Below are 12360 nucleotides of genomic sequence, written 5' to 3'. Positions count from 1 at the left end.
TGATCAATAACACGTATTTCTCTTTTTGTTGTCTGCTTGGAATGTGCGTTGACATCATAGTCTGCGCTGATAAGAAAAAAAACCATCGGTCAACAGAAACTGCTCCTTGACACGCAGAGATACGACCTCGCTCACCTATCCGGCGTCCGATTGGTCGAGCCGGGTCAGCAGACTGGCAGGCAGGTACATAACCCCATATAGGCACTATGCAGCCGCGTCAAAAAAAGTTAAATAAAGTTGTTCAATCATAGCAATATAGTGAATATATATATTCAATCTATAAAACAAAAGCCCTGCAGTGGCTCCTAGTTCTAACACACACTGTAGTCTAAATGTAACTTATGACAAAATCTAACATAAAGAAGTAATAACGCGTTTATAATCTCTTATTAACAGACTGCGATGAGAAAAAATATGAAAACCTCCCCCAGAGAATTCCTTCTGAGCCGGAAAAAAAAAAAAAAAGAAGACAGGGAGGCGGAATCTCTCAACCGCTGCTAAGTGCCCTTAAGCAAGGCATTAAACTGCCATCTGTGGTGCCCACATACCGTACGACACCGGCTGCGCTTCCTCATCGGCGAAAGTTTAAAGATGTTTCACAATCAGCCACGAGACACCGCCCAGCTGATGACGATCCTTCATCCGCTGGGCAAAGTAAAGGTGGATGGAGCGGCGCCGGCGGCCCACCGATATCTGAAACACGATCTACGCTGAAGTCATTTTACATTATTCTGGTGCCTTGAAAATAATTTAGGGGCTCGGGATTATGACGTTTGAGGGCTAATATCTCAACGCTTGTGTGTTTGCTTCTCTTCTTGTGGCCGAATCTTCTTCGGGAGGTTTAAATATCTTCCCTCGTCACTGTAGAACGTGATAAATGCGAAGGCATATCCCAAAGTTGACGTTACAAATATCAGAGCAACACATTTACAGTAGCGACGAGCAGAACGCCGGCGAGTCGGGCCGACGCTACGAGAGCAACCTGGATCTGCAACGTGTTTTTTCTCTCGTTTATTCATACTTCTCCTCGCATCACATTCCCGGTATTCCCGCCGCAGCTGCGGAACGGCCCCCGCGTCCTCTTTAGTACAAACTCACATTGTCCCACTCCACGAGGTACTGCACCTTCCCGTCCAGAGTGACGCGTCTCGCCAAGATCCTCACCGCGTCCCCTCCTCCCCAGTTCCTGGACACTGTCCCATCCCCTCCTCCGGCCACCCCTCCTCCTCCATCGCCCCCTCCTCCGCCCGCGCCGCCCTCGCCGGTCTGGTAAGGGGGCAGGTCGCGCAGGATGAGCGGCTCCAGCTGCTTCTGCCCCGGCTGGTGTTGGTGGCTGTGATGGAGCTGGTGGTGGCTGGCGTTGAGGGGGTACGGGATGAAGGGTGGCGTTAATCTGCAGGTTTCCTCCATGCTGGGAAAACCGAGACAAACACGCGGGTTGAAGCGCGTTAGCCTCAACTACAAAGACAAATCAGAGCTAATCCACGCAGGAAGAACAACTCAAAGCCGCTCGGATCGATCCCAACACAAATACTGGATTTAATTGTAATCAGGAAGTGGTAATAATAATTGTGCTTATAAATAAGCAGCGGTTTGCTAATAGACTCACGACACACACGTTTAAACTTCAAGATGCCCCAAGCAGCAGCCAAAAGTCCATTAGTGATGTTTTAATATCTACGACTGTAATGATCAGCCCTTTAGTCTTTTTAAATAATAAAGTTTAAAATCATATTATTTTTCACTTTTATTCAGATTTGTGAAATGCGCCTACATAAAAGGCTATTTTTGTCGCCAATGATAATTTAGCTAAAAAAACCTAAAGCAAAAAATGAGCTGTTGAACTGCCAAAAAGGCTCAAAGGCACCGGCCGTAAAAAAAACCCTAACCCGTCCGCTGGGGACTCCGTGGAGTACAAGTCCGGCAGGAGCGACCGGAGAGGAAGATGATGGGCGAGTCAAACCTGTCGTAGTGATGGAGACTCCTGGAGAGCACGGCGTTCCCGTTGTGTGTGGCGTGGTACAGGGCATACATCCGCTTGGGAGGGGCGCTGTGGGCGGGACGGTCACGCGTCACTGATAAAAACTGAATTATATATTATGTTATCTACCGAGGAAATGATTCCACCTCGTCACAATTATCTGATGTGCAAAAAAAAATGACTGCTTACCTGAGCTCCTCCTCTGACTTCCTGGAGTTGTAAAGGCTGGCCCCGCCCATGTAGCCGTAGCAACATGGCAGTAGCTCGATGGGGTTGGCAGACGCTGGAGGCGGGCAAGCCTGGAAACAGGAACACACACACACACACACACACACACACACACACTCCTGTTTGCTGTTGCTCATCAACATTACCGTGATGGTTTTAGTGCAGGCAACTCTTTTGTTCATGTATGACAGGAGAGCAGCCGTGCAGCCGTGCAGCCGGGCTTGGTAGGGTTGGAGTGCGTTTAATAAATGGCGAGCAGCTCGTGAAATCCCAGTCCAAGTCTGGATGCGAGTTCCCGCCTTCTTCTCTCCGCGGCTTCAACCGAGCTACACGCACCCAAAACCATTACAGCACGGTTAAAAAACGTGTTCGCGTACTAAAAAATCAGAGTGGAAAAAGCATTTTGGGGTGAATTTAATGATCCTGCGTCGCCCGAGGGCAGGTGTGTGTGGGCGTGTCTATAAACCCGACATTATGAGCTTTAACGGACGCGAGTCGCTTCATCAAGGCTCATCAAACACAGCCGTGGGATGTCCTGCTTAAATGCATCACCTCCATAGGACATGTCACGGCGCCGGCTGGTTAGTGAGGCGGGTTCTGCTAACGCCGACTCGGGACCCGTGAAAAGCAAAAACATTAGATCGTCATCAGAGCCATCGATCATGGGAAATGTCGGCGAGGGAGGCGCCGCCTAAAAGTCTCAGAGTTTCTCATGGCCGCCTGCCCCGGCGTTGCTATTAGGAGAGGAGATTATCATTCCGCGGTCCTCGCGGATCCCGGTGGCGTTAATGGATGCGCTTCTGTCAACGCCTGCGCCGTCAAAGCGCCGCTGCCACCCGGCCAAACTGTAATCGACTGCAAAGTGGGCTTGGAAGTGATCCCGGGTTGTACGGATCAGATTAGCATCAGCGCGTCCTCTGAGGAGCGCGTTCCTCCAGGATCGCTGCACAGATCAGACCGCTGCGTGGGAGGACGCGGCGCTACGAGCGTCCGCCGCTACAATGCGGCGTAAAAATAGCAGCCAGCCAGCGGGCCGGCTGGGACTCGGGTTTGATGATGCCGATAAACGTGGCGTCGAACTGCAGACAATGATGAAACGCAACACTTCATCTCCTCCCAAAGAATCGGAATCATCAAACCCAGCGACGACAACATCAAAGGAGAAGCGGAATAGAGACGCTATAAAACACGCCGGTGCATCACGGGCTCTTTGGATCGCAGAGACTTGTTTGTCTGGTGGTTTTTTAAATACAAATTTAAAAAAAGGAATCAGCGAGGTCTCGCGGCCCTCGCCCTGAGGCGGAGGCGGAGCCACTGACCTGCGTCTCCATGATGCGCCGCTTTGATTTACGTGACTCCGCCCCCCCGGCTCTCCTCTGGCAGGGAAGTGACAGCGGGCTGAAGAGAACAAAAAAACACAGATAAATTAACGTCCGCTCCCAATGTGCGATGTTTAGTTTATTAGCATGTCTCCAACGAAGCCTACCGAGAGGCGTAAAAAGCCAGAAGATGAGCACCGTGACATAAATATACCGAGTACTCGGGATATACTTTCATATCTACGAGCTCGAGCATCATCAGCAGGCGCATGGGAAAATATCACTTCATTCGATCTCCGCTCACTCATTGTCTTCTTTGTCAGAGTCTTTTGTTTTGGGAGAACGCTGCTCTGCTAAAACAGGGTGGTGAGATTTTAAATCTGCATACTTCAAGAATAGGATTAACCAAAAGGACCAACTGACCCACGTCTGGAGCAGGAACTAGTGGGTGTGGCGACACGTCCTGCCCTAACTGTTAAATATCACAGTGTGAGCGACTCTTTCTGTTTTCCAAGCGCAGATCTCGTTCAATATGTGCAGTACTGGTACTGCATTTTATATGTTGCAATACTGAATATGTTTCAAGTTCACGCCGCAGAATCCCGGAAAAACCGCGAGAAATAAATAAATATGTTCGGCAAGAAGGTCAGCGGAAAGTGAACCGCCATATAGCGAGGGACCTTTGATTCCTGAAGCTGCCTCACTCTGACCTTCTCCGGTGCGTGATGCTGGTGGGCGGCTCCGTGATGAGGGGCGACGAATCGGATGTCAGCGGAGGCGGAGATCGGACCTGGAGCCCGAAAAGACACTTCTTCTTCTTGATCTCCTTCCCAGAGACGAACCTGGAGCGACATCATTGGAACAGTTGCGTCTGGCGTTCCGGCGTTCTGCCGTGAATTTAACCATCGGCTAATAAAAACGCGCTGATTCTCCAGATGAAAACGGCGGCGGTAATTAAATATATATAATTAGAGCAGACTTTGCCTGGAGAAATCCACCGTTTTGTCACTGCAAGGTTTTTTCTTTTTCTTTTTTTATGTTAATAGAAAATAATAAAAACCAATTAGACCTCTAGACTGGTGATTTAATTACAACTTGTCTCTTCCTCTCCTAACAAGACAAATTAAACAGCCAAAATGGTAAATTCCACCGGCTCTAATTGGCAGTTTCGTTTTGCTCAATCTTTATTCAAAGTCACACTTTTCAGGGCTCTCATTTCAACGGTGCGTGTCCCAACATCGCAATCGAAGAGGCGCTAAGGAGATCCCTCTATTCATGGAGCGCTCCTCATCAACCCGGGCGCGTGTGGGGGGGGGGACTTTATTCCTGACCTGACACGACTCACCTGTCCTTGTGGGAGTTCAGAGCGTTGAGGAGGTTGTGGCATCGTTCTTGCCTCGGCGTGTCGGAGAGCTGCAGGAGAGACGGGGCGAGAAAACCAAAGCTGCGTTCAATCAGTCGAACGGAAAAGGCACACGATGGGTTCCCTCTTCCCTTCCGCTTTGAAGGCAGTGGTGTTGCTGTGTGAAAGTATTTGTTGCTGCTACGCGGCTGAACCCCCCCCCCCCCCCCCACTGTCATACAATGAAAGGGTTTCAAAATGTCTTTTAAAAAGGAGATTGGACATTCTTAGAAAAGTTCTAAGCCTCGTTCATTTGTACAAATCCTGACAAGAGATGATCCCAATCAGGTGTCAGACTACCCGAACCGCGAGTTTCAGGTCAAAGGTTAAACTGATGGAGGTATTCCAGACAGATCATCCAATCACAGCCCTCCTTGAAGCCCTTTAACCTGTTCCCAGCATTAGGATTTACTTTAATGGTGCTTAATGGGCTTGAAGCCTCGTATGCAAACGTGGCCGGTGGAATTTCACATCATTTCATCACGGCGCTCAAACAGGAAGAGGAAGCATCAATACCGCGCCGAGCAGCAGCGACTCCCAGTTCTCGTTGGTGAAGGACAGGATTTCGTGGTCAAAGTCAAAGTATTTCCTCTTGCAGCACAGCGAGAGATGGTAGAGCACCAGGTGAGCCAAATCCACCCTGCATTCCCAACAAAAACAAGAATCAGATCACACAACACCGGCTATAAAGCGGCCGCAGCGACATCGGTCTGTGTTCTACTGTTCACATCACCATGTCATGGGGAGTCTCTGGATGGTCTCCGGTCCCTTCGTGCACACGGAACACTGGAACTGATAGAACCTAGAACGACACGTGGAAAACGGGCATCACGCGACGCAGCGTAAAAACGGGTTCCATCTCCTCAATGTTTCTTATTTAGCTTCAAATAAACATCTGCCATTAATTTCGCCGTTTCGTCCTCGCTGGCGTAATCTGTGCATCGCCGGTGCAGTTTTAAATGCACCCCCGCCCCTCCCTCGCCGCCCCCCCCTCCAAAACGAGGACTTTTCCACCTTCTTCATTTCCGAGCGAATCACATCCAGGGTGATATTTCCCCCCCTCTTTTTATCTCCCTTGTCGTTTCTCCATCACATAAATCAACCTGAAGTCGACTCAACGCGACGTTCATCTCTCTTCCTGCGAGGATGTGCTCGCTGAAGGTCACTGGGAAAGATGAGGGGCGGGCTGGAAGGCGCTTGCTATTCCTCCTGTGAGCGCCGCCAACGCTCTTCCTCCATCACCTGCTCGGCAGACGCCGCGCCACCCCGGCTAGGGAGCGCCGCGGCGTCAGGGCGGGTGTAGAAGTCAGTCTAACGAGTCAGTCTTAAGTTAATTGCGGTAATTCTACGACAAAGTGAAGGCGCCGCCGCGTCGCCGCCTCCGTCCGAAACCTGCCGCTGAGATCATCCGCCGCTAAACAGGAAGCCTTTTTTATCACCGTCAGCTTCAATAATTAATAACGTGCAATTCATTACTCATGTGTGGCGTCTTAAATGTGCTGCTTTTCTGTTTCATACGATTGTAAACTGACTATCTTGGGAGGGGGAGGGGGAGGGGGGTCTGAAGACATTAACTATTGTGGTTTTACAGTGTTTCCTGACATCTTAATGAGAAACAACCCAATCATTTGTGATAAATTAAAACATTTCTGAAGTGAAATAAATAGTGAGTTGTGGGAACCGGAAGGGAAGCAATCAGGCAGAGGTCAAACGTAAATCTGCTCAAACTAACTTGAATATTCCCTAATAGAATGCATAGATCTGCACCACAGGATGCAGAGGTTTTCTGGGGCCGCCCACCTGTCTCCATACAGCAGCGGCTTCATCAGACACTGGGTGCAGGCCTCGTGGAACCACTGGCCGCAGCCCCCGCACTGCAGCATCTTCAGGTTCCACCTGCAGGCCGACATGACAACGCCGGCGGGCTTTACACCCAGGAATCAATGAGCCAATGAGCAGAGTTCCAAAAGCGTCACTCACTCTCCAGGTCCGGCGCAGTAGCAGTAACACTGCTGCTGATTGGTCACGTGCTGCGCGTCCCAGTCCAGAGACGACAGCTGGTACGGAAGCCGGAGTTTCATGAACTGCATGAGCCGAGCGTAGCGTCCCCGTTTCAGGGCCCCGCCTCTCTGAGAAAAACAATTCCAGCACAAAAGTGATGAGCCGTCAAATCAGCGTCACATCAGAGCCGTGAAATTCCTCGGATATCCGATACGGGACTCGACACAGACAATCGGTGCGTTTTCGCCTTTAATAAATCCATTTCCTGCTGCACACAAACGCACAGCGACAGCAACGCCTGATGTATTTGGACTGGATCTCTCCCATATTGCATGCTGAATGCCCCCCCCCCCACAGTGAGACGGAGAGATTAGCGGCCTGACCTTGGTTGAGACTGCAAAGACACATTGCCGACATATCCAGGAATCGCTGTCAGCCTCCGGTTCGATGGCTGGCGTGTGGCACTCTGGATGATAACCTGTAATGGGGGGGGGGGGGGGCACAGCGTTTAAGTCATGTTTAGAAGACAGACAGCTGGAGTGATAGCTCTGCAAGTTTGTACAGCGGCACGCAAAACGCTTAGCGATACTATTTGCATCCAAAGGGGGCGGAGTTTGTCTGTCGGCTGCTTCCTGGAGAGGAACTGTCGGCAAACCCTGTTAGTCTCTCCTGATGCAGCGCTCCGTCTTCCTAAATTCAACACCGAACTTGCAGATTTCAGCGCCGCCGGTCTCTGTCCCCCCCCCCCCCCCACCACCACCACCAGCTGGAAGACGAGCGTCTTCTGCGCTGGGTTTGGGTTTGGAGACGCACGTATTTGAATAATCAGCATCTACTGGAACACCGACGCTGGACTTTTACAGCGAACTGGGAGACGTCTCGTGCCCGTAGTTTGAACTTTTGAATGGGATTTGCATAATCAAAGCATGATTTGCCAACGAGGGAGAAGGAGTAGATGTAGATTTCACATTTTTGTTGGGTTAAAAAAAAAAAACACACAAATTGCAGAAACGTTTTACATTTTTTAAAGTCGACAAATTCAAAGACACAGCGTGGCATTTAAACCTGTGACTAGAATCCCAGGTCTGTCTCATTTTCATTCGGGTCAGGCCGAGGCGTAGCAACTCAGATCTATCGTTTGTGATACGTGGTTGTTTTCCGTGTTGCCGTTTTTGGGAGCAACGCTGTTATTAACCGTACTGTGTCAGATCTTTCAAGGTCAAGCAGCCAGAGCTGGTGGAGAGCGGGCGCCTTACGGCATACGGTCCGGCGTGCTCGCTTACCGTGGCGACATTTAAGACAATTGATGAGGGGTTCTTTAAGAGGCGGAGCGTCACAAATACAGCAAACTTCCTCCACTCCGGCGGCGACTGAGGCAGAAAGAGAGGAAGACACAGAAAGAGCATTCATTTGTGCGTATTGATTCACGGCATTGATTTCAGCGTCTTCTGCATCCTTTTAGATTTCAATTCATTTGGACGGGCCGATAAGGAGGTCGGTCCAACATCCGACGTTTGACGGGGCGAGGGGCGCCGTTTCCCCCCCCGCCCCGCCCCGCCCCCGAGGAGTCACTCATCTGATGAATTCATGAATAGATTCTAATTTGTCAATTTAAGTGCAACTCGGAACACCGAGAAGATCTGGAACCCGACCAAACATCTGAACCAGGAGGAAGGGAAGAACCGGAAAAGTTCCCGAGGTAAACTTCCTCATCGGAAACTTCTCCTAGTTCGGGTCCAGCCGAGCATCGGCGCATTGAAGAACTTGCACGAGGAGCTTTATCAAGATGACAAATGAAAAACAGAAGGCTATTTACTCTTCTATCTGAGGAGAGAGGGAGGAAAGAATAAAGCTTTGCTTACACGAGTGGATGTCCTTTCTCAGTACCCAGAACTCCGAGTTGTCCTCGAACCTCACCAGACAGCATTGCTTGACTCCGTCCACCTGAGAGGGAGACGGCAGGTGAGCGGAATGATTGGCTAAACCAAACGGAAGTCCTTTGCGTGCACCCGGCGCGTGCACCCGGAGCGTGCACCCGGAGCGTGCACCCGGAGCGTGCACCCGGAGCGTGCACCCGGAGCGTGCACCCGGAGCGTGCACCCGGAGCGTGCACTTACTCTCTTCACATTGCCGAGGTACAGTAGTCCATCGCTCCATCGAGCCAACACATCATCTCCTTCACTTACTCCCCCCATCCTGAGAGGAGAGAGAGAGAGAGAGAGAGGGGGGGGGGGGGGCTCATGTGAAATGGAAATCCGATTTATTTGCTGAATACTTTGCTGCCATTGCTGACAGAGGGCTTTGTGGCCCCAGAGTGTGGGCTTATAGGCTGGCTCTCCGACAGGCGGGGTTAAAAGCCCCCTCCCTCCCTTTTCTCTTTATACCAGAGCATAGCGACAGCCTGTATCCGCCACAGTGAAAGATGAGAGTGAGTACACAACCAGAGAGCAAGACAAATGATTACTGCACGAATGAAAGGCGCGCACGCACGCACGCACACGCACGCGCACGCACACACACACACACACAACCTGCATGATGACTGCTGCAATGCAATTTGATTGAGGATCACCGCGCGGCGACTTGAGGCAGCTTCCACGCACTTTGCTGTTTTTCTTCTTCTTCTTCTTCTCCCAACATCTTGAAAACTTAAACAGATGCACGGAATGGCAACGGGAGCGCGCTGAGCATTTATTCCCCCCCCCCCCCCCCAGTGCATGCACTTATAAGACAAGCCAGACGCAGGATATATAACGGTGCGCGCAGCCTTTTGTAGAATGAATGAAAGAAAGGGGAATCGGGCAGATTGAGCGGCGGCGGCGGCCGGTGGAGGGTACCTGTCGGGTCGGACTCCTCTCGGGTCACAGCGATTCCTGGCCGGGCTGGACGTGCCCTCATCTGCTACGGATCCCCGCCGCTGCCCAATTACCGCCCGCACGGATGCGCAGCCTGCGTGCTTCCAAAAAGTGGATGATGTGCATGCGTGCGCCTGTCTGTGCCAAACGCCTGTGTGTCAGTCAGCGTAGAGGAAGGGGGTGGTGGGGGGGGGGGGGCTGTCCGTCCGTCTCCCAGCCTAGTTTGTCCGTCCTCCGCGGTGCCGTCTCCTCATGTCCCCAGCGCGTTTGCCTCCTATCACGCGTCCGCGCCCGCCGCCTATTGATGCTATTAAGGAGGGTTTTTTTTTTTTTTTTTTTTTTTGTCGGAGCAGCGCCGGAATCAAGCCGCTGGAGACGCCATCATCCTCGCCTCGCGCTCTCGACCGACTTATTGTGACGCAGACATAAAACAGCGAGATAGAGTGGGAGGGAGATGCCGATAGGGGGGCTTCCAGAGGTGGCGGGGCTGGAGGGGGGGCTGGAGGGAAGGGGGGGGGGGCGAGAGCAGAGCAGCTTCCTTCCTGTCGGAGACGCTGCTGACCCTAAATCGTTGTGACAAGGTGGGATTGTGATGTCAGGCAGCGCGGAGGGAGGAAGAGGAGGGAGGAAGAGGAGGGAGCTAACGCGCGCGCGCTCGGCGGCGGGAGCCAATTAAGCGGCCAATTAACGAGTTTAGCGACCTGCGTAATGTCAGACAAGAGGGACCGGCCAAGTTTATAAAAGTTGTCTTTAGCCATTAATAGAGATTATTACTCCCCATAAACTGAACATTTAATGGTCAGTTTTAATTATAGGAATACTTTTGAGATTAGAGACGAATGTTCCGGCTGTATATGAAATGAAACGAGTCCTTTACGTACGACAGGTGTACCTGAACGGAGACCCGAGGCCCTCTCTGCTAACTAACCAAACAAACGCGGCTTTATTACGCATTTAATGACAATAAAAGGTCATAAACTATTTTCCATAAACAGGTTTTTTAGTCAGTGCTTTAAGTAAGCGTTGTTAAATATGACTTACTTTTCAGAAAAGCATATTTATGTCAGGTCAAAGTGCTTTTTACTAATAAATAGTTGCTATTTATATAGTAAAGCTTAATTAAGCTTCCCGTGGAATACGCACCGTTAATGTAACGAGTTGTTCCGACGCGTTTGGAATCCAACATGTGTCCGGTTCAAGGCGTTGTTTGCTTGTTGTCCGTGCGTGTGTCGTTTCTTGTTTATTGCGTCTCACACATTACTCACGCCAGCCAAGCGTGTGATATCACAGCCGCTCCGTTCAAAATGGCCCCTGGCAGATTAAAAAGTGATAAAGTGCCAATTTCCAACTGTTTCCACTAGGTGGAGAGCAAATACAAGAGCGCTGACTGCACCGCAATCAGCCTGTCTGCAGTCTGAGGCAAGTTCGGGGTCATTAAGTCGAGTCCGGAGTCACTCTGGAGTGAAGCCCATTCCTCTGATCGAGGCGCGGCGCTATTTATTTCACCAACAGTCTGCAGAGCTGGACCTTCCACCGAACGGAACCGAACATCACTCATCATCTCAAAGCCCACTCTGAAGCGGTGCACAGAGAATATACACGGAAATAAATGTATCCGTTTAACGCATAGGGAGAGAAGGTGTTTCCCAAACATGTAAAATAAAATAATTTTTAAAAAAAAGCCAGAGATTCAGGTCAGGAGGAAGATAAAAGACAGTTCTAATAGGGAGAGCATCAAAGTAAAGATGCTATAACGTGTGTTATGACTACTTAAGAGACAAAGAGCAAATCAGAAGAATCAAGTGAACCATGAAAAGACAGATTTTTATATTTTTTTGTAATGTTGACATTTTGCACTTATCAATGAATTCCGTCTCCCAGAACATTCCAGTCGTGTTCATTTGCTGACGCCAGGTGATCAAGGTTGCAGGTAAACCTTGCAGCAGCAAGAGCTGCTTGTCTGAGGTCAGCCTGGCCTGGGGTTGCGGGTCACGGATCACCTGCATGCAGTTAGATTACAGGACAGGATTATAATCATCGCGGATTAAATGTGAAAGATGTTTATTACCTGTTTTGATTGCCATTTCAAAGTAATCCGAACCAGCATGGGCATGTCGTTGAAGGTGTTTTAATTCCACTGTAAGAAAACTCATTAGATTATTTATATTTAGGGTCAGAATTTGATTAAAAAATAATAAATAAATAAAAAGTCTAACTAGCTCGAATTGGGCCTAATTGTGCCATAAAACTCGATGTCTTTATGACGCATTGCTCCGTTTAATAGTACAGTAAAGAGCTTTTACGCGCTTTAATATGTTGCACGCGCAGTGGCGACAAAAGCTGTGCGGCACGATGGTTTGTTTTTGGGCCTGAGGAGCGTGCGCACGTCCACGCGTGTTTTAGACCGTGAGGAAATGCGCGACATTTCCCACATCTCGACCCCCCCCCCCCCATTCTGACAGGCTGGTGCGCTATCTGCGACCCAAGTCTGAACAGACGGGCTGTGTGTGGACACTGATAGGGAGGAGGAGGAGGAGGAGGAGGAGGAGAGACAGAGGGTGGAGGGGGCGGAGG

The 12360-nt window shown here is 50.3% G+C and overlaps 1 protein-coding gene across 1 annotated transcript; it reads right to left on the bottom strand.

Annotated features, from left to right (window-relative positions):
- Positions 1-1083: 1083 nt before the first annotated feature.
- On the bottom strand, positions 1084-9126 carry phf1 (PHD finger protein 1). The gene is made up of 14 exons (XM_068760075.1): positions 9049-9126; positions 8794-8875; positions 8215-8301; positions 7315-7409; positions 6911-7059; positions 6731-6826; positions 5664-5732; positions 5447-5570; positions 4874-4941; positions 4239-4370; positions 3529-3607; positions 2171-2280; positions 1964-2050; positions 1084-1411 (listed from the first exon to the last, which is right to left on the bottom strand). Exons 1-14 carry the CDS (start codon positions 9124-9126, stop codon positions 1084-1086), a joined length of 1584 nt encoding a protein of 527 aa, XP_068616176.1.
- Between the last annotated feature and the right edge of the window lie 3234 nt (positions 9127-12360).

Source organism: Brachionichthys hirsutus, chromosome 3, assembly GCF_040956055.1.
Source record: "Brachionichthys hirsutus isolate HB-005 chromosome 3, CSIRO-AGI_Bhir_v1, whole genome shotgun sequence".
NCBI lineage: Eukaryota > Metazoa > Chordata > Actinopteri > Lophiiformes > Brachionichthyidae > Brachionichthys > Brachionichthys hirsutus.
Note: the sequence above shows the minus strand (reverse complement) of the source record. Positions and strands in the feature narration are given on the sequence as shown.